The sequence below is a fragment of the Melospiza georgiana genome, chromosome 17 (genome assembly GCF_028018845.1).
Source record: "Melospiza georgiana isolate bMelGeo1 chromosome 17, bMelGeo1.pri, whole genome shotgun sequence".
Lineage (NCBI taxonomy): Eukaryota > Metazoa > Chordata > Aves > Passeriformes > Passerellidae > Melospiza > Melospiza georgiana.
The window spans coordinates 15,064,611-15,086,907 of NC_080446.1; the positions used below are offsets into that span (position 1 = coordinate 15,064,611).

The following is a 22,297-nucleotide window of genomic DNA, read 5'->3' on the forward strand; positions in this document are numbered from 1 at the left end:
ATTTTGCCTCTCTCTCCAGAGGAGGGACTGTCAGCATCAACCCCTGCAGGACCCAGTCCCTTTGCTCCCCTCCTGCCGGTTCCCCTCCTGCTTTCTCAGTACACAACTATGGAACAGGGCATTGAAAGGGACAGCGGTGAAAATGCAAACTGATGGCAGCTCTGAACCAACAGCACTGGCGAGGAGGAGGCTGCTGGAAGGGAACAGTCCAGCAATGGGAGTGATCCCAATCCCGCTGAGCCCATCAAGCCAAGCAGAAAGGAGCCCTGCCAAACTGAGCCTAAAGGAGTGCGTTTGAGCAGTACGACAGAAAAGCAGCAGTGACCTGCAGGGCTCACCTCTAGTCAGGTGGGGTGGTTGAAACGGTGGCACGGTTACCTGTGCGGACAGCTGCAGGACCCTACTCAGACGATCCAGCTTTCAGGGGATATGTTACTGTTTTTTGTGGATTCTGGCTGGGAGTAGCAAACTTTAGTCACAGAAGTTCTCCCACATCTTGCCTTTGTTCCCAGCGGCCACACAGGCAGCACATGAATGGCCACCACATTGCCTTTGTCCAGGAAAACCATGCAGATGCAGCTTACCAGGAGCATCTGCCATCTTGGTTTTGTTCCCAATAGTGAAAAACTTTTTGTGGGCATAACACCTCCTCTTTTTGTATACTATTGCTATTAACATTGCTGTTGTTATTGTGTGTGTCTTATTCCACTGCTTTATGCTTTCAGTAAATTGTTAATTCAACCCGTAATCTCTGCTTTTGTCTCTCTCTTACTGGAAACAGTGAGGCGAAGAGGAGTGGTTTATTTAGAGTTTAATTCCAGCTGGTGTTAAAACTGGCACAGTCATGAATACTTTGGACTCTGTGAAGCTCACAGTATCTTGTGAGCTTCACAGGGCCCTATCAGGGCTCTTACACTCATTTATCTGGAAACATGTAATGTAGTTTAGATGGTGCCCATCCTGGCTGCCCTGGAGTGCCAGACTGTAAGTGGACAAAGAAGGAAAGTTGCCTGTCTCATGTCAAATCCCATGTGCCAGTAGCTCAACTGTGTGACCCCCTCCCAAGTCACTGGGGTTGACCTGAGAGAACTGGGAACTACTTAGGTACAGCTTGAGACATTTACTGGATTTCTCCTGGCAGGGCAGGGACCATTCTCTGGATGGACATGCAGCTCAGGGGTGCTGCCCCTGGGGCAGGAAGCACAGGGAGCATCATAAGCACCAGTAAAGTATTGGGTTCCTTCTGGTGCATTTTATGTGCATCACTAGTGTCTTGCAGCCATTAAGATCTGCACTGAATACAGGGAGCAGCAGACATGTGATAAGCAACCTCACTTCAGGGTCCAGATACTTTCCCGAACTGCCATCCTCTGTGGCTTTCATTAACTTGGCCTTTTTTTTCTATCCTTGCCTGCACCAGGCACGCAGAGAGGCAGCCTTGATCCAAAAACCAAGGTGCTAGCACTTGCTGCACTGCCCAGAACCAGAACAAGGCATCCCAGCATATATGGCAGGACAATCAGGCTTACCCAAGAGCTGCTCTAGCTCTCAGGTCAGTTCTCAGTATGACCCAACTTTGCTTGCTGCACAGCCTCCCCAGCTGCCAGTACCACATCCTCCAGGGCAGGATGATGCCCAGACAGAGTAGAAGGGAGGCAGAGCAGCCCCACACAGTGTCCCAGGCAGAGGGGCCAACCCAACAGAGATTGGGGAAGGGATACTTTTGTGCAACTGAAGTTGAAATAATAGTTTCAATACAATAAAAAAGTCCCCAATTGCTGTCAGACTAGTTTTAGTGTAAAAAAAAAACCAAAAAACTCTTAGTCAAACATAAAAATAGTGTCTTGTTATTGGTCTTTTATTTCAGGCTTGATGAGACCACACAACTGTGCCCAGGAGCTCTGTCCCTGCAGCTCCACCTCCTGCCCTGGCTGAAGTTACAAGACATGAGCAACTGAGCAAGGAGGAAAGGAAGGAGCCAGACCAGATGGGCTCACCCACACCCCACAGCAGCCTGACCCCCTGCACAGGAGCTATGCCATCCCAACAAACCCTGTTGCAAGTTTTTGAGAGCGTTTTCATCACTACATGACACTCCTGCCTCTCCGTCTGTCCCCTCTCCGTCTGTTATAGCACCCAGAGCAAAGATTACCTTTTGACATGTATTTTTATGGTGACTCACACAAAGATGGCCTGGCCCAAGCTGGGGACATTCAGGTAGTGGTGGCAGCAGACAGTCACATGGTAGTGACTGGGGGTTTGGAAGTACTTTGCCCCACTGTTGCACCTTCCCGGGGCACCACAGCACCCTCCTGGGAAGCACAGTTCCCAACCTGCCTAACAGGGCCGGCCTGGCAGCTAAATTCACCCCATAGATACAAAGAGAGAAGGCTGAAGCTCTCCCCATACCTGGCAGGATCTTTCCTCTTCTCTGCCACACTGTTCCTCTTGCCCTTCTCCATCTCCTGCAAGACGGCCATTTGGATGGGGGTGCTTCTGCCACCGCTGCCAGTGCTGCCTCGGTGCTCCAGGCCACAGCAGTCAGGCTGGGAGCTGCCCTTCATGGCCTGGAGCTGTGCCAAGGGCACAATGTCACAGCCCTGGGGCCGGTGCCACACTGTCTGCCGCGTGATGGCATTGTAGTAGTAGAAGCGGTTGTTGTTCTGGTCAAAGAGCTCCCACCACTGCTTCTGGTCTGACTGGCGCACCTTCAGGTTGGGAGGGGGCTCCCAGCTGCACTCCCCGGTGGTCAAGTTCACGTACATCCGCTCCTGGGAGCGGGGCTCGATGATCTCCACCCAGTCCGAGCTGCAGGGACACAAGAGCCATATCAGTCCGGACCAGAGGCCCAAAGCAAACAGGTTGTCTGAAGAGTCCTACAAACCTGCTGCCACTGGGCCAGGCAGCCTGCTTGCAGATCAAAGCATTGCTTGGGGCTATTCAGCAATCTAACGATCTTAGGAGAGGCCAGGACAAGGGTTTGAGATGGGGCTGCTACAAAAGAGCAGTCCTTTGGCACAGGGAAGGGGAGGTCGGTCCCATCAGCCTGGCCCACTCACTTCCCACTCACTAGCCCAGGAATAACCCACAGGGCTGGCGGGCACAGTCTGTTGATGCTGGGATGACTCCCATCAAGGGCTGGCCCAGTCACAGGAGTGCCAGTGCCTGGGAGATGCAGGGTGCAAGATGCAGAAGGGTAGGGGACTTAACTTTCAGGAGCAGGGTGTATCTGCAGAACAGGATCTGCTCCTTTTGAGAGCTGCACATTCCACCTCGGGAGACCAAAGCCCTGGCTCCCAACAATGTGGGCAACCTGCTCCATGCAAGTGCCTGCCTGCAGGCTCCACATGCTGTGGGGCTGGAAGGGACCTCTGGGTCCCATGGGCCCGGCTCGAAGCCCACACTTATATGTCCAAAAGATATATGTGGGGAATGACTGGTGGATGAGACCATCTCCATTGCAGGCTCTTCCCCCTACCCCTTGGCTGATGGGACAGAGCCTTCAGCAGGGTGTAAGGTGACCCAAAGGACAGGCCTTGCTGCTGAAGAATAACCCTTTGCAGCCCTAAAGAACCCCTTGAGCCCCAGGGTCCTTTATCAGCACCCATATGGCCCAGACAGTGAGAGCAAAGCAGGTAGTGCTGAACCACTGCTTTTCAGGCAGATCAGCACAGTGGTTTTCGTGCAGAGGTGTTGGGCTGCACAGCCATCATCCATGGCATATCAACCATACCACTGACACACCAACCCTAAAGAGATGGCCTGAGGAGTTCAGCAAAGCCAATGCCTCCCCAATGCAGTAGCCCAAATCATTTTGGATAGCCCAGGTAAATGGAGGAAGGGAGTGCAAACTCAGCAAGGTTTCCCTCAGCAAAGGAGAGATGCTACCTAAAGTGATCCTGAACCAAGTTGTATGCTCAGCATGCTGAAAAACAACATGAGCCCCTCCTGCTCCCACACCCCAAGGCCTGGCCTCCATCCCAATGCTGGTGGAGGCTGCAGGAAGGAGGGCCTTAACTGAAGCTACTTTTGCCATTAATAAAAGCCATATGAAAAGGACAGGTCCAAGGCCCCTCTTGAAACCTGTTTCTGCCAGGGGTTCCCTCTGACACAACCACCAGCTGCTCTTCAGCAAGGGTATGACAGCAGAAGCCATTACCAGAGCAGAAGCGGGAGAAGGGTGATCCCACTGCATCCCTCTCACACCCTCAGCTGCCAGCCTGCACATCCTCAGAAGGGTCAGGAGTGATGGTGGCAGCACTGCAGTGCCTGAAATGGCAGACCAGGTTCCTGTGCCCAGCCCTGGCTTTCTGAGGAAAGTCAGCATGTCTCCTATCACCAGGCAAGTCGAGGTGAGCGTTTAGTTGCCCACTGCACCTCCCTGCTAGGAAAACTGTGGGTTTGATTGACAACAATCAATGCTGAGCAGTCTGGCACGCAACCATAAAAAGCAGGCCAGTCCTCAAAATTGAGGAAAAGCAAAGAGTACATTCCTGAAGCAGGGCCAGCCCCAGGCTGCCACACAAGCCTCAAATCAAGAATTCTGGAAAGATGCGATAAACCCAGGATTGCAGAGATAAGGCTGTAACTTAAACACACAAAACCCAAAATTAATTCATATTCCACTTTACAAGGTTAAAGAAGTTTCCTGGGGATGGTTTAAATAATTCTTTTCTCTGTCCTTTCAGCTCCAAGTGCTGAGGGATGCAGCAAACACAGAGTGGGTGCCCACGCTCACGAGCACTGCAGCGCCTGCTCGCACCAGCAGGATCACGGCAATGGTTTCGCTTCATCTCAGCCCCTGTAACTCAGTGTCCCCAAAACAAGACTTGCCTGCAGGCCCCATCTGCAGTGCGAGACCAAAGCCCTCCACTACCTGAGCACAGGACAACCAGCCTGCTGGCATGGCAATGGCTCCAGGGAACTACCTCAGTCACCAGAGCCTGCAAGGCAGAGGGATTTCAACAAAACCCCCACTCGCTTCCAAAAGCAGTCCACATTCCCAAGGTGCATCCTCCTGTGCTGTCAGAAAGTCCAGGAGCTTTCTGTGTGTCCTGAGTAATACTTTCCAGAGCAAATAGCTGGGAAACAGGACACAGCTCCAGCTGCTCATTCCAGCAGGCAAAGGCCCCCAGCTGTGATGGCTTGTGCCTCCAGCATGCTGATGTTTTGGAGCAGTGGCAAGGCCATTGCAGGGGTCAGCCCCCAAGCAGCAGCGTGCTGTGAACAGGATGGTGCACCAGGCATGGAAAAAGCAGAAGAAAGTGTAGGGCTTTTTGTGAATAATCACATCTCATGTAGGCAGACAGATTTGGTCCCATCTGAAGGCTTTGCCTCACAGATGGGCAGCTGTTTTTTTAATGAAGTGTTGTAATAGACAGTACAGCTAAGAGACAAGCTGCTGTGCTCTGTCCTGCAGCCTCAAGGACACAGGGGATGGACATGTACCAACTCTGCTCCTTCAAAACCAGCTCAAGTTCCTCCTGGCCGCCACTCTTGCTTGGCAAAGCATTGGAAAAAAAATAATAGCAGTAATTTTAAAGAAACGGTGTTTCATCCTGAGAGGGCATCTGCAAGCATCTCCTGACCAGATCTTTCTCACAAAGACTGTAAATGCTTAATAGGAGGTCTATGAAGGAATAATTTTTTTTTTAACTACAGAGAATTGACCAGGACCAGAAATGGAAAGGACCAGGTGTGGTGGTGTTCACAGGGGTCTCAGGAAGAGGGGAGAGACGAGGATCTGAGTCCATGTTTCATAAGGCTTGATATATTATTTTATTATATATATATAAAATATTAAAACTATACTAAAAGAGTAGAAGAAAGGATTTCATCAGAAGGCTAGCAAGCAAAGGAAGAAGAATGGAATTATAAAAACTCCTGACTCTCAGACAGTCTGAGACAGCTGACTGTGATTAGCTATTAATTAGAAACAACTAACATAGACCAATCAAAGATGCACCTGTTACATTCCACAGCAGCAGATAATTGTTTACATTTTGTTCTTAAAGCCTCTCAGCTTCTCAAGAGAAAAATCCTAAAAAAAAGGATTTTTCATAAAACATGTCTGTGACAACCAGGTACAGGTGAAGAGTCAGTTGCAGGAAGAACTGAGGAACCCCAAGAAGTCAAACAGCCACTCCCTCAGAGAAGAGCTGGTTTTCCTGCCACCATCACCCAAGTGACAACACAGCCCAGGCAGTCAAGCACAGTCTGGGACACCACAAGTTCTTCCCAAGGCTGTAAAAAGGTAAGAATAGTAGAGATGTTTTCTTAGCTGGAGCTGTCAGCTCAAGATCAGCTTGATGTGATCTGCAGCCCCGCATGTGGAAGCTGCTCAGCACCAGCTTGAGAAGGCAAACATCCACCAAGGGGAAAAGAGCACCAAGGATAGCCATGAGATCAACTGACTCAGGGAGCTTCACACCAGGCTGCCAACAAACCCTTCTGCGTGGCTACAAGGACAACTCTTATGACTTTGTCTTCCTCCCATTTCACTTCCATGCTCTGTAATTTTTGGATTTCTTTGCTTCAAGCCAAGACCCCACCTCCTCTCCCCACTTCCCTTCTTTGGGATGAGCCCTGCAGAGAGTTGGGGCAATATTAAGTCCTTCCTGGCCAAACATGGCTCCATACCAAGCAGGATTTTTCAAGACTAATGTCCTCAATGGAGGCCTGCAGCATACTCAAAGCCAGTCCCAAGACAAAGATGCCAGTTGTTGCCATCATCAGAGACCATCTAGCTGAGGATGTGCCTATGCCAAAACTAACTGCCTTGTTAACAGGTCCTCCTTGAGGAGGAGGAATGCATTTTGGCCATCCCATCACACACAGAGTGAAGTATAATTCCCAGAGACTGGCCATGGTGTGAAACCAGCCAAAGACAGGGAAGTGCGTGCAGGGCAACCTGCTGCAGAATCAACTGGGGTGATGGGGATGAGCATCTGAAATTATCAGCCCCACAGAGACGAGTTCAAATCCTCTTTCATTTGCTGTTAATGGCATACAGGACAAACAACCCATGAAAAGGAGCAGATCCAGTCATACAGAGAATGATGTTCACCATCTTGAGTCCTCTAAAAGGAGGCCCCTGAAGCAGACCACGGCAAGCCAGTTCAGGAATGGGGAGAGGGCACCAGCCCAGAGGCTCCACTGCTGCTGACCTTGCTGCTCCTCTGTGGGTCTGGGCTCCTGGCTGACTGAAAACCAGCACAGGTTGTGTTCAAGAACTCAAATATCACCACAGATTTTTTTTTTTTTTTAAGACAATCGTACTTGCCCCTTCACCTTCGGCGCAACAGGCCTCAGAAAAGTTCACTTAGTACAGACGCTGAGAAACCAAGAGCAACCTCCAGGTGGCTCCGATTCACTCAGATTTGCATATCAAAGCCAGGACAAGCGTGTAAAACTAATCTCTATCCTCGAGCTGCAGAGAGCCTCCAGAAGGTCTCCAGCATCAGCTCCTTATGGTAATCCTCCTTCAGCTGAATGAGACAATTCAGGCTTTATTCACACACACTCTATAACTTCTTTTGAATACCCATGCCTCCTTCTAACAAAAATTATAGAGGAACAAAAATAAATATAATGTCAGGCTGCTCATAAAACTCTCCTGAAAATAAGCACTAGGCAAACAAACCAACCTCTGCTTTGCCAAAGACAGATCATACTGTGAAAATCCAGAACAAATGCTCATTGCTTAAAGCCTGGCAAAGAGCACATATGTTTAGCTCTAGCAAGAGCAGAACAGGGGCAGGCCTCTGAAAGCAGAGACCAGTCTGGCAACACATTACATAAAGAAGAGAGAATAATACCATAGTTTGGGTGGGTTAGGGGAACAAGAGAGCCTGGAAAAGGTCTTATCACGAAAAGCATCTCATTATTTTGTTGTTTTTAATTAAAAAGAAAACAAAACAAAAAAAAAAAACCAATGAAAAAAGCCCCAAGCCTTCTGCTAGGTGGTATTTTCAAAGACAAAGATGTCAGATGGGAAACTTGGTGGCTTTCTAGTTGCTTGGACTCCGTCAGTTCTTGCCTTTTTCCTGGCTTTGCCAAACTTTCCCCCAGCCCAGGTACCAGCATTGCTGGCTCCATCTTGCTGCTGTTAGCCTCTTGATTCATCCCAAATCCAGAACAGAACAGACAGCAAAGGGGTAGCTCAGTCCAAGGAAGAAGGTTGGGGCAACACCAAAATTACCAGCAAATTCCCTCAAGATCCTGTCTCAGAGAGAAAGAAGTAAGTAAAAAGGACTTCTGGGACACAAGTGAGATGTCTTGGGGGTCTCTGCAAAAGGAGAGAGGAGGGGCATAAGGAAGGACAGACACCATGACAAGCCATGCCCCAATGATAATCAGCTTAAAATAAAGTCCAGAACAGTCTCAAAGGCATAAGGCCCAACAGCCCAAGACCAGTACCTGAACGTCGGGTGAAAAGGATGCACAGGCATCTTAGAGCTCTGTATGTCACCAGGCAGGAGGGAAGGCAGCACAGGCACTCCCACACCAAACTTCATGTTTCTCCATCATCCACTCTGTGCCAAGTGCTGTCCACTAGGTTTGGAATGATTTGGGTCCTGAAATCACTCCCTGGGGCCACACAGAGAGCAGCCCAAGGGGAGGGGAAGACAGAAGGGCTTGAACTGCTGCTCATCCCCACCCCATCCTTCAGTGCCTCCATCACAGGATGGGCAATTCTGCAAGAGAGGGAAGACCAAGGGACAGAAAACGTCCCTGTTTTCATGGCCTTGAGGCAAAACACAAAGCACTTGCTGGACAGACACTCTGAGCAGGAGGTGGTCATAGTGTCCATAGTGTCTCCATACTGGAGACACAGGCACCAGGGCACTGCTTGGTGACCAGCAGACCAACACTAAAGGAAACTGCACCTGAGGGCAGGAGGAGCAGTAAAATCCACTCCTGTTAAAAAAATCCTGGTGATGCAGACAGGGCACAGGTCTTCACCAGAGAGCTATCTGCTGCTTCTCTGGAGGCCAAGGGCCTCTCACTTCTCTCTGTCCCCAAATTGTCATTGAGGGTGAGCACCTTGGCCTGTGTTATGGCTAGAGATGAGCTGTGACCACTGCAGTCTCAGCAGAAGGCAAAAGACATGTCAAAAAACATTCAGCATAAAGAAGTTTCCAGGTGCTTCTCTCTACTCTTTGCAATCATCCACAGGCTGGCCAGGGACACATATCTGGCAGGCAGCCTCTCCTGCCTATCTGTCACATCCAGCCCCTGGGTTTCACATGGTGAGGAGCAAAATCATTTGTGGAGCTTGAGCCCCACGCCACTGCAGAGAAGTGAGCTAGCTTCCTTGGGCTATGGGACCTGCCTTGACACCCTGTCCAGCTCTCACGCTGCTGTGATAGCATACCTTGGGTCTCTTCTGCCTTATGGCTAGAGTTTTCATTCTGCAGGTCACAGCACAAGCCCAAAACTCCAGTATTTAAACAGCCTCCCCAAAGCTCTGGTTTCCTCCAGATGAAGTAGCACCTTCTAAGCTCAATGAAAATTTCAGCAGAGTTATTATTCCTTTTAAGGGGCTAAATATTTAAGAACAAATTGCAGAAGATAAAAAGAACCAGGCGGTCTTCATCTCTTCTCCTTCCAAAATATACTGTGTGCATCCACAGCTGCCTCCAAACCACAGCTGTTGGAAGGCAGGTGGCTGTGGGGGGAAGCAGGACAGTCCCTGCCCAAGGGAAACAAGGCACCCTGGCAGAGAGCTGAGACATGGCACAGCTTGGTGCTGGCCTCCAACCTGAACAGCCTTAAGCTGCATCAATCCCAGGACACATGGCCAGGTCTGTCATTAGACTGGGACCAATATTAGCACCATAGCACCTGACAGTGACTGCATCCCATCTCAACATGCTCATAACTACACTTTGTCCCCAACAGACAGGATTTAAATGAGAAAACTTCGATTTTATCAATATCCTAGAGAGGAAATATTTGCTTAGGTAAAGGCATTACAGGACAACCTGCCAGTACAGCAAAAATGATGACCACAGCTGGGATGTGTACTGCTTACCTTCCACCTCTGGTGCTCCCCCATGGCAGCATGTGGGGCTCAGTCCCAAGGAGGCAGCCTGATGACTTCCCATTGCTCCCATGGTGATGCCCCTAGTTTCAGGGAGGATTCATGCAGGCACACTGCAAGCATGGCTCGATGAGTATCGCCATGGTCATCCCACCTGTACAGGATCCCACCAAAGGGGGCAGCAGGACTCATGCAAGGTCACCACCAGATGCACTAGCCACATCCTTCCAGGAGTGTAAATCTCTGCAGGCAGGTACCCAAGGTAATAGATCTACTTTCTCCACATCTTCTTGGGACACACAATCTAAGACACATGATACCAGCTGAAGCAGATTTGAGCTTCACTCTCTTCTGAGAGCATATGCAGGCACCACCAAATCATACAGGATCTGCCCACAATGGTACTCAAAACAGCTAAGAGCCTCCCAGCATGAAAGAACCTCTAAAATCAGGTCTGGGCTGTTTGTGTTCTTTTAAGGAGGATCCATAAAACAAAAGGAAAGGATGGAGATGGAACCCCTTAATCTGCCGCCTTCTCAATGGGCCCCAGCACCTCTTAGCACTACCTGCTGATTGAAACCCTGATCAGTGACTAGAAAGCTGAACACGGCTCCACAGATCTGTAAGACCCCAATACCTCTTGGCAGCTGTTGAACAGAAGTAAACTGGACTTGAAGCAGGATGACATTTACCAGTGCCAATAAAACTGCACCCTGGGTGAAGAGCATCATGCTCTTCTTAAACTGCAGGAATGAGGTGAAGCAGTTGTACCTGCCAAAATGAGGTAGGGCAAGAGCCCAGAGCCCTGGAGAAGCAGCATACACCAAGTGCTCTCCCTGGGCCAAAGCAAGCAACGTCATGTCAATGATATCCCTGCTATTTCAAGGACACAGCAGCAGTCACTGCCCTGTCATCCTATAATTACTGACAAAGGTCTTGATTTATCTAGCTTGCTGTCCAGCTGCTTCAGGACTGAGATTTACTCTTCACCGCCTCCTATGTCACCACTACTGATATCAGGGATTCCTCCCAGCATTGCCACGAAGCCCGTGCAGCCAGGGGCCCAGCACAGCAGCTGCTGCCTCAGAGAATTGATGCCAAAGAAAGCAGTCTGGGAATAGGAGGCTCTCCAATCAGAAGTTGCTTTAGTAAAGCCCCATTACCCCATAAACCCAGCAATTGCTCCAGTACCTTGGGAGCAACCCACAACCTGTACACTGTGGAAGGAGCAGGACTCAACAGCAACTGATCTTCCGTCATTTCTGTACACGGATCATCCTGGGCTCAGTGACATGACACCAGGCACTGCACAGACATAAACACACTGCAGTGCAGCATAGTTTCCCCATACAGGAGGGCAAAAGAACAACCATTCTTGTGTCATCTTCACTGAAGGGAAGAGAGAGCCCATAGAAGCCAGAACAGACCAAAGTAAATAGCCAGCTCCCAAGGCTCATTTGCATCATGCACAGGGATAGCTTTTTGCTGCAGACAGGAACACTGAGTAAGGACAATAAAACATTTACACAGATTTCTGAACAGTGTCAGAGGGTGAAGAGGAGGAAGACAGGAACAGAAAAGATACTTCCAGAACCAGCAAAGGGAAACCCATCAGCCAGGTCCTCAGGACCAAGTGGCCACCATAGTGAGAGCATGCAGGGTTGGAGACTTAAGGACCTCTCAAGACACCCACCTCTGATCTAAAATAATTCCACCAGACCATCAAAAAAACATGACAACTGTAGCTTTTCTAAAGGCAGAACATGAGTTGGCAGTGGTCAGGAACAGCAGACTGAGACTGTAGTTATAGGGTGGAGAACTTGCACTGCCAGACCATGGCCAACTGGACAGTGTCACCCAAGGTGCCAACAGAGGATGCCCTACAAACAGCCAGATCACAGAGCATAATGCTTTCAAGCACCACTCAGCAAAGCTACATATCTGAGGCAGCTAAGTTCCTAGAAGTGGGACATTAGCAAAATAATGGCCCTCTGTCTCTGTTCATTTAAAAGGCTAACAGTCATTTATGAGCTGAAAAACAGGGTCCCTTGAAAACTTATGCACAACATAGCCAGGGACAGCAAGGGACCAAGTTATTCCTCAGATAGCAGAGTCCACAAAACACTGGGGGCTAAAAGTACAAAACAAATATAAGTGTTTCATCATAACTTCTTTAGGGTTATTCATTCTTCAGCAAATCTCTCCAGCTGCAGCTGTCTCTGCCAATTCCGTTAAAAAAAATCACGAGGGAACAGATGCAGTGAAGCTCTTGAAAGTATTAGCTGTCCAAGCCTGTTATGTGTGACTCAAGTTAACCATTAAAATACCAGGCTAGCAGAGGAATTTGGTTTCAAATCAAAGGAAAGAATAGGAGAGTGTTGGCAGCAAGTCAAAGGAATAACCGCCTGCAAACAAACAAATCTCTCCTGTCCTGTGAGATGCCATCAGGAAGCTCATCCCAACAGGACTCTGTGCAGAGGAGCCACAGCAGTGTCATCATTTTCTCCAGCCCAAAGGACACCAATTTCCTCTGGCGAAGAAGAAGAGATAGTAAGTATATAGCTGAAAACCTCAGTCACAAAGTTCATAAGCTCTTTATAAACCAATAAGCAAGAAAAATAAATATATAATGGAAAAGAGGTCCTTCTGTTTGCTTTGCCTACAGGAATTGCTGAATGACAAGCACATCAGACACAACTGTCAGGATGTTGCAAAGCCAGTGCACTGGACCCACAGCATCGGTCCCTCCTGCAGCCCCAGAGCCTCCCCTCCTGCATGCCTGCCCCACAGGGAAGCACATGGGTCTCTGCTCTATGCACAGCTCCAGCTCTGGAAAGCTCACCTATTCCTGAGTAAATTCTTAGTTTGGGATGAAAATCACAGCCCACGTTTGACTCTTTTATCTTGTTTTTTATTCTGATGTAATAAACGATGAAAAAAAGCTTCCTCCAAAAGGAAAAGCATGCTTAACTGTTGCCCCAAACTGACACTCTTTTCCTGATTGTCTCTACAACTTTGCAGAGTGAGTAGGAGTCACATCTCATGAGCTGTGTTTCAGCCTCTGTTTTGTCTGCTACACACTTGCATCTGCAAGACCAGCAGGGACTACAGTAACACCTTGAACTCTAAGTAAACCAAAATACTAGTTACCTATAGTTCCAGTGCTTTGTTATTAACAAGCTCAGGTTTGACTTAATGAGAAACAAAGATTGAGGTGTTTGACCTTGCTTAAAATACAGTCACAGCTTTTTAAAAATTGAACATCTCTTCAATCTCACAGATGTAAGACTTCACAAAATAAAACACAATTAGTTAAAGCCCCAAATTAGCCTTTGCTCTCACCATGTCATAGAAACAAAGGGGAGATTAACCAGGGAAGACCTCATTGTGGTCTTCAACACTCTTATGAGAGGAAGTGGAGGGGCAGGTACTAATCTCTTCTCTGTTGTGACCAGTGACAGGACTTGAGGGAACGGCATGAAGTCGGAGGTTTAGGTTGGATATCAGGGAAGAGTTTTTCACCCAATAGGTGGCTGAGTATTTGAACAGGCTCCCCAGGGTACCGGTCACAGCACCAAGCCTGTCTGAGCTCGAGAAGCATTTGGAAAACGCCCTCAGGCACAGGGTGGGATAACTGGAGTGTCCTATGCAGGGCCAGGAGGTTGCAGACTCAGTGATCCCGATTGGTCCCATCCAATTCAGCATATTCTATGATTCCCAAGAGTCCACAAGAAGGCAGCTCGTGGCAAATGACTGCATCAGTCACCGAAGGCTCTCAGTTGTTTCTTGGAGATGCTCAGGACAAACCAGCTGGGCTGCAGAAGAAGGCAGTCCTGCATGGCATATGATGCCTCCCCAGGAAGACTCAACCCTTGGCAGCACGTCTGGAGGTACTACCTTGAACAGACCCTCCCAAGAAATGGGGAGAGCAGCAATAAAAGAATGATGCAGTCACTCACTATGGACATCACAATTACTCCTTGCTATGGACAAACCTTTTGCAGGGCATATGCTCATTTCTTTAGCCTCTCCAAGGAGGTCGGTAGGATAAAGAATTCCCTGTTTTCACTATATCTTTTTCCCTCAGTTAATGACAGTAGGCTGTCAATCCAGCAGGTCAGGGAGGTCAGGGAAAGTGCAATGTCTAAGACAGCGACATTGAAGCTGCAAGTTTCAAGTCTGCCAAAAAAATTTTCAAGTTGGTGAAGAAAGGGAGGGAGGGTTGTACAGTTAACACCTACACTTCAGCAGAAGAAAAGTGAACTCCCCGAATGAGAGGAGAGTGATCTGGCAAAACAACTCCTTGCTCTGGAGGGATGAAACTGGTGAACTGTGACTTGCGTACACCCAGAACCAGAGCTGGGGACAGACTCATGACCTTGGTTCGAACCCATTGCAGCTCCTCACAGATGCCCAGGCTCAAGTGGAACCACCCTCTTAAGCAAAAGCCCAGGTTTCACCTTTTCCACAGCTCTTTAAAAGGTTCCAAAAAACCACGCTGGTGATGGTATTTTTGACACAGTTCCAACTCCAAGCAGATTCATGCAGACATGCTAATGCACTCTGGGATTTTAAACACCACTAAATTCAACTAGTGCCAAGAACAGTTGAGCTGCAATTTTAAATACTCAAGAGTTTATCTTGTTTGAATAAGCAAGAGATAAGTAAAGAAATCATGTAGAGCAGAGCCTGGCCCAGACCATGTTTGATTTGCGCCAGGTTCTCCACTTCACCAAGTCAGTCTGAGATAAACACTTAAGCTACTTTGCATAGCCAGAGAAGTAAATATGTATCATCTGTTTGTCCTGGTTTAAAGGAACGGGGAGAAAGGAATAAGAGAAAAAAAGAAACTGAATTTAAAAGAAAATTGAGACATGACTTTCTTATAAAAAAGAGACAGTGCAGTGGGTGGCCGCAGAGCTGGCAGTACTAGACAGGATCTCCAGAACAAAAAAACCCCAGGAAATCCGCAGTGTCAATTCTCCCCACAGTTGATTTAAAATGAGCTTATTGCTTGCACTTGGTCTATGAGGAAGAAGCAGCTTCCGGGCTACGATAGGGGGAAACAAAGTTATTAATAGCATCACAATGAGCAAGTATCAGAAGTTATGTGGCAGCCCTGGAAGATCTTGGCTGGTTCATGAAAATATGTGTTGCCATGGCAGAAATTGCTATACATGGTAACAGTGAACAGTGGGATGAGAACAATACACTTCTTGATTTGGTGCCCAAAACAAGTTCCTTATGTTTTCTCCCACCAAAACCCACACATTTATTAGATTGTGTTCAGTCCAAAACTGAGCTTTTCACTTTCAACAGTGGCAAGAAAGACAGCAAAAAAGAGACAAATTCAGAAAGACATTAAAGCAGGCATCACTCTCTGTGATTCTGCAATAGCATGGTTGATGGATTGGGGCAGAAACTGGACCATATTCAACTTCACTTTTTATTGTTTGATATCCATCTAGACAGTCTTCATCTGCCAAACACTATGTACCCAATACATAGATTTTGCTACCGACAAGAAAAAAATTAAAAAGAGCAAATAAATGAAGAGGTGCTTAAAGCAGGGCATCTTCCAAGATGGGATGACCTGACATTCAATATCCAACATGGCAGCAGATCACCATGCTGTGCTATTCTGTCCTTTGCTTTCCTCTTTGCAGTTCTCAGCCCCCTCTTCCATCCTGCAGCACTGCCAAGCATTGAGCACACACAGAGTGCTAATACTTTCCAGAACCATCTGTTACCCTAAACTCATTTCTGAATTGTAGTGCTAAGGATTTCTTCCCTCATCTGCTCTTCCTCAGCCACTACTTTTGTCCCCATTTCTAGATCAGGTACAAACACTGTGAGCAGCAGAGATCCCAGCCTGGCTCCACCAAGAGTTCCCTCCTCTGTGAAGTCTGACCATCTACTCCTCATCTTTGCAGCCCAATCTTTTAACCATTTATCCACCCATGACGGACTTTTCCTCGATAACCTCTGCTGAAACATTTCAGTGAGGTCCAGTAGACCACTCCACTTGATCACCCTTGCCACGTACTTCGAAACACCTTCCAAGTACCAGGGGAGTCATGTAGCTCAGTTTTGGTCTACAAAAGCCATACTGGCTCTTCCCCAACATGTCACACCCATTTATGTTCCCACTTAATACTGCTTCAGGAAACTTTGAAGCATAAGACATGCACCTTTAGTAAAGCCAAGTGCTCCTTCCATTCTGCCTACCGGTGAGACACTCCGAGAAGTTTGTTAAGCAAAACACATAAGCCTGGTCATGCCCTTTCTCCATCTTCTCCCTCAGTGCTCAAGAACCCACACATGTATTAGAGATGTTAAAGGCAGATGGCTGGCTGTTCTTCCTAGTAACTGTTTCAGACTAAGTGTCTATAAGTTTACCCAAATACTTTTTCAACCTGATGATGCCTTTTGCATCCGTGACCCCCAAGAACACTGAAATCAGAAGTCCATCACAGATTGTGTAAAATAAATGGCCTTCTTCCTTTAGGTTTCACCAAGTGCTCATAGTTCTAGGGTCACAAGACTTGGTAGAAAAAATTCAACTTACCCATAGAAAGGGGAAACACTGTCCCCAACTTTTAAAAGAGTAGGAAGACCCTGGCAACTACCAGCCTGTCAGCCTCACCCCTGTGCCTGGGAAGGTAATGAAACAGACCTTCCTGGAAGCTCTACTAAGGACATGGAGGTGATTTAAGACAGCCAGTATGGCTTCACCAAGGGCAAGTCATCCCTGACCAACCCAGTGGCCTTGCACAACGGCATCGCTCAGTAGACAAGGGAGGGGACAGAGATGTCATTTATATGGACTTCTGTAAAGGCTTTGACACAGATCCCCACAACATCCTTCTCTCTAAATTGGAGAGAGATGAAGTTGATGAGTGGACTGTTAGATGGGTAACAAAGTGGTTGGACAGTCACATCCAGAGAGTAGTGGTCAATGGCTCAGAGACCCAATGGACATTAGTGACAAGTGGGGTCCCTCAGGGGTCCATACTGGGACCAGTGTTGGTTAATATCTTCATTAGTACATGAAGGGAACAAGTGTACCCTCAGCCGGTTTGCAGATGACACACCTGAAGGACAGGGCCATCCAGAGATACCTGGACAAGCCTGAGAAGTGGCCCACAGGAATCTCTGAGGTTTAACAAGGCCAGATGCTGGTGCTGCATCTGAGCCAGGTATCAGTCCCAGTATTGATCCAGACCGGGGCAGGAACAGATCGAGAGCAGCCCTGATGAGAAGGGTTTGGAGGTGCTGCTGGATGAGAGGCTGCACACGCCCGGCCGTGTGTGCTGGCACCCAGAAACCAACCATGTCCTGGCTGCATCAAAAGAAGTGTGGGCAGCAGGTCAAGGGAGGGGATTCTGCCCCTCCAGACCCCTCAGCTGAGGCCCCACCTGCAGTGCTGCATCCAGCTCTGGAGTCCTCAGTGCCAGACAGACATGAACCTGGTGGAACCAGTCCAGAGGAGGCCACCAGGTTAATCAGGGGGATGGAGCACCTCTCTTAGGAGGAAAGGCTGAGAGAATTGGGTTTGTTCAGCCTGGAAAACAGGAGGCTTAGGGGTGACATAATTGCAGCCTTCCAGTTCCTAAGGGGGGCTTACAAGAAAGATGGACAGGGACTTTTTACAAGAGCATGTAGTGACAGGAAAAAGAGGAATGGATTCAAACGGAGAGTAGGTTTAGATTAGATACTTCTTTGCTGTGAGGGTGGTGAGGCACTGGAATGGGTTTGCCCAGAATAAATATGGATGCCCATTCCCTGAGTTGTTCAAGGCCGGACTGCACGGAGCTCTGAGTAACCGGGCCTAGTGAAAGATCTCCCTGTACATGGCAGGGAGTTGAAAGTAGGCAATCTTTAAGATCCTTTCCAACCCAAACCATTCTCTGATTCTACTATCTTCATGATTTGCATATCTTGATCTTGCTATGCAAGACTTCTCCAAACCAAGGAATCACAAATTTTATGCTCTCTCCTCATAAGGCAGCTGCTCTGTCCTTTAGTAATTTTAATTATCTTCACTGCAGTCTCTCTAACATCACTGTCCTTCTCACAATGCAGAAATCAAAACAGCATGCAGTCTCCAAGACATGAACAAAGTGTTAAAGAGGGTCAAATTGATGTCCTCTGCTTCAGTATTAACTCCCTTGCTGATGGTGATCAAAACTGATTGGTTTATTTGGCAAACATCACAGACAGAACTGATGATTTCAGAGAACTGTCAGTGACTCCAAGCTTCTTCTCAAGCTATAACCACTAGTTCTAGGCTGAGTATCAAACAGGTTCAGCACAGGTAATTTTTCCCTGTTCACCATGTTTTCCTACACTGAAGCTTACCTGTCATGTATCAGTCCACTTCCTCAGTTCTCTGAGGTTCTAATGGATTTCCTTATCTTCAGTGAGCTATTCAACCCACTGAAGAAACTGAGGATCCTCTGCAAACCTGGCAATGTCACTGCACCCCTCTATACCTGAGGTTACCCATAAGGTGCAAAACACTCCCAGCACCAGTTTCTCAGGCCTTGCTGCTGACTTCCCCAGGTTGAAAAATGACCAGTCAGCCCTGCCCTTTGCAGTCTATGCTTTCACCAGCTCTTTGTCCGTAACAAGACCCTTCCTCTGTGCCCATGGTGACTCTTTCTTCAAAGCCTTTGGCAGAGAAACTTGCCAAAGGCTGTCTGAAAACACAGACACATGAAGCCTAGGGGTCCTGCTCCCAGCATACTCATCATGCTCATCACCTCCAGCAGGTCTGTGAGGCCGGGGCAGGGCTTGCCTCTACAATAGCCCTTCTAACACTGGTCCAAGCAGCTGTGCTTGGCCATGCCTTCAGCAAACTTGTTCTTCATTGCAGACTTAGGCACAGGGGTCAGACCCAACAGTCCATGGAATCCTGAATACTCTTCACAGCCCTTCCCTAGCAGTGCACCTGCACAAATACTGAGCCACTTCTCCAATTTCCTCAAGACTCAACCTTTTAAAATGCTATTGCATTCACCACCACCAATTTATGTGATACCAAGGGCACTTTAGAGGCAGGATACACATGAAAGTATCTCAACAATTTCAGTATTAAGATCCTTTGGCACTCTTGAGTAAACATTATCTGTTCCTTAGCTTCTTATCAGTTTGTCTTTTGCTCTAAAGCTATTTCTACTGATGTTCAATGCGAGACAAATTCTCCAACAGTTCTTCTGTAGCAAGCTTGAAGTTTGCAAAGCTCCTCCACAGGAGTCAAGATGGCCACAAATGGTTTAGATTTTTTTGTGATAGCTTTATCTTCTGTGGCTCTCATGCTTTGATCTCTTCTGCTGCCAGTTTCCAAAAGGCTTCAATGCATTTGAAAGTTAATCATATTTGGCAAATTCACTCCTCAAAAGTCTTAATCTGGACCACCTTATTTTGATTTTACATGTAATCTGCTGAAATAGATAGGTTTTTTGGTCTTCTTGCCTGGATACAACTTCCCCTTTTTGGTAAGCCTGCTTCTCGTTCTACTGTCCTTTTCTCCTCCGCACATGTCCCTTTTTTTGTGTCTTTCTTTAAAAGGCCAAACAAAAAAGTCTGATCTGTTCTTGGTGGAAGTACCCATTCCTTCTGAGCTGGTAATATAACCACTAAATACTTCCTATGCCCCCTCTGTTCCGATCAACTCCTCTTAAGCCAAGGAACAGATCTCAGGTTTCTTCCAAGGCAGCAGACAGCCCCTTTTTAGCAGACTCAGGAGTAAACACCATCTCTGGGGCGAGGCAGACAAGACTCATTTATTTTATTTTTATGCTGCCAGTCATAAAGATCCCATCAGAACCCCAGGCTTCACATTATTATGACTATTCAGCACATAGGTACTGAGTTTTCACAGGTAACTGCACATTCACCGTTTCCAGATGCCCAAAACTAGATATTTTTCCAGCTGGAAACCATGTTACACTAACAAAGCACCTCCTGAGGCACCCACCAGGTGAGAGGTAGAAGGGTCAAGGCTTCTCCTTCCCAGGAGGAATACAAGATGACATCAATGGGCAGAAAAGATTCCAGGAGAGCAGCACCCTGCAACAGCATTTCCCTTCCAAGGAACTGCCACAGCTTGGACCTTCTCCCTTGTTTACTTTCAGCACTACTGAGCACAGAGCTGTAGCAAGGTTGAAACCAGCAGGACCATGGATGTCTCCCAGGTCCATGGGAGACATACATGAGACAAAAAGCTAAGCCCAATGGCTAACAAACTGCAAAACAAGTTTATTCAGCAACAGGTTTTAATCTAAAAAATAAAAGCATCATGGATCAATTATTGCCTGAAGCACAGTAAAAGCGAGAATTACATCTCTCAGCTGTTCATTCCTTTTCTCATCTTCTTTCACAGCTTAGCAAGGTGTGAAGTTGAAAGATGAAGCCCAACACTGCCCTGCATCTTGAGCAGAAGAGAGCTCCGCTACAACAGAGCTACACCCAAGAAGGGGCTGGCTGAACGTCCCCTGTAGCAGTACCCAGTTTTCACAGTCAGCCACCCCAATATTGCTTTCTGTCCATGGGCCCACATACTGCCTGTCCTAATGAAAGCCCACGCTTCCCAGCAGGCCAACTGAGCAGTCCCAGCTCTAGCACAGACACATCTCACTGTTAAAGCTCTTCGTGCCACAGTTCACATTTGCCTTTCCCAGCAAGAGCAAACAGCCACACCATTCAGGAGGGTTTACAGCTATAGATCCATAGGCAAAGCAGTACAGATTCTTATCATAAGAAACAGACCCAAAATGGTAATTTCTGGGGAATACTGTTAATTCATCTCAAGTCCCTCAAACCTCTGCAGTCTGTAAAACCTCTGGGTTTAAGCCAGGTCCAGCTGGAATTTGAAGGGCAAGAAAGCTGCACTGCTGGCAGTTCCATGACAAATTTGTCTGTTCTCTGACCACCCGCATGTCCTTGCTTGAAAAAATAACTACTGTTGCAAACAGCAGAGGCTTGAGCAAAGCAACAGGAATTAACTGCATGCCCTCCTTTGCCTGCACCAAGGGCCCGCCAAGTGCAGGTCCTGGAGGCCCAACTCCACCTTGCAGTTGGTGCCATGTGCCCTGGCAAGACCAGGGTAACAGACCTGTCTGGGCCAGCTGCAGTGGCTATTTTATTTCTCATCCAGAGTACAAGATGTACCGTCTATCAGGAGATACCCTAAAATAGAAAACTTTGCTTCTCCCCAATGAGACTCCACAGCAGCACAAAATCAACACCTCTGGAGCTCACCCAAGCCATCCAGGCCAGAGCAAAACTACTAGAAGATACTAATGTTTGCATTTCCAGCTGAACTCTGAGTACTTTCACTAAACCATTTGATGATCACCATGCTGTTCACCCTTTCCCACCTGAAGTCTTTGCTTCCTGCTCCAGGGAGAGTGGGATGGACAAAACAGCCCAAGGTGAAACTTCCCTGTACCCCTGCAGCAAGTACAACTTCACTGAACACCAAGTACCCAAAAAGCTTTTCTCCACGTACAGACAGCTCTCACACCTCAGCAGCAGCTTTGCTTGAAGTAAAAATAGTGAGTGATTTCATCCCCCCAAGACCAAATAAAGTTTAAGCATAAAAGTGCTCAGCTATTAGAGCACTGGATGGCTGACAGGGAGGGGTCATTGGACATCGAGAGGCCACCTTCCTAGGGAAGAGTTATGGGGAGCCAGAAAGGCTGAAATCACTGACATGCCCCCTCACTGCCAAACTCATCAGCCTTCCTGGTTTCAAGAACAAGATCATCCCAAAGAAGTGTCACCACTAAGGAAGTTATGCCCACAGTATCTCTGCCAGCCTTCCTCTTGTAGCAGCGTTTAGAATTCAAGGCCAAAGGCACTTCAACAGCATTACATTCAAAGCTGGCTCAAAAGACTATGGAGAGGGAACAGGATGATAACATCACAGCACAATGGCACACTAAAATCAGAGTGGATGAATCAGTGATATGTTCTCTATGACCCCCTCCTACTCTTTCCCCATCCCCAGCACTCATCACGTGAGGCCTGCAGAGCTCCTCAAATCCTTCACAGGGATAACTCGGCCTGCTAACTAGCAGCAGATGGTTTTCTCTTGCTTTAGTGAACTCAACAACTCGGGTAACAGGACCCAGAACCAGAAAAAAAAAAAAAAAGGTAAGGTGGCAGTGCACAGCTTCACCTCCAGATCATCACTGTCTTTTTCAATTTTTTCTGCTTATTGCCATCCCAAAACAGACTTCTACT

The 22,297-nt window shown here is 47.7% G+C and overlaps 1 protein-coding gene across 1 annotated transcript in view; it reads right to left on the bottom strand.

Moving 5' to 3' along the window:
* The window catches only part of LOC131090889 (rho GTPase-activating protein 39-like), a 55,096-nt gene that overhangs the window by 25,503 nt on the left and 7,296 nt on the right, over window positions 1-22,297 (bottom strand). Inside the window, exon 2 of the mRNA XM_058036548.1 lies at window positions 2,410-2,808. Coding sequence (XP_057892531.1) covers window positions 2,410-2,808 — 399 coding nt within the window. The remainder of the gene's footprint in view (window positions 1-2,409; window positions 2,809-22,297) is intronic.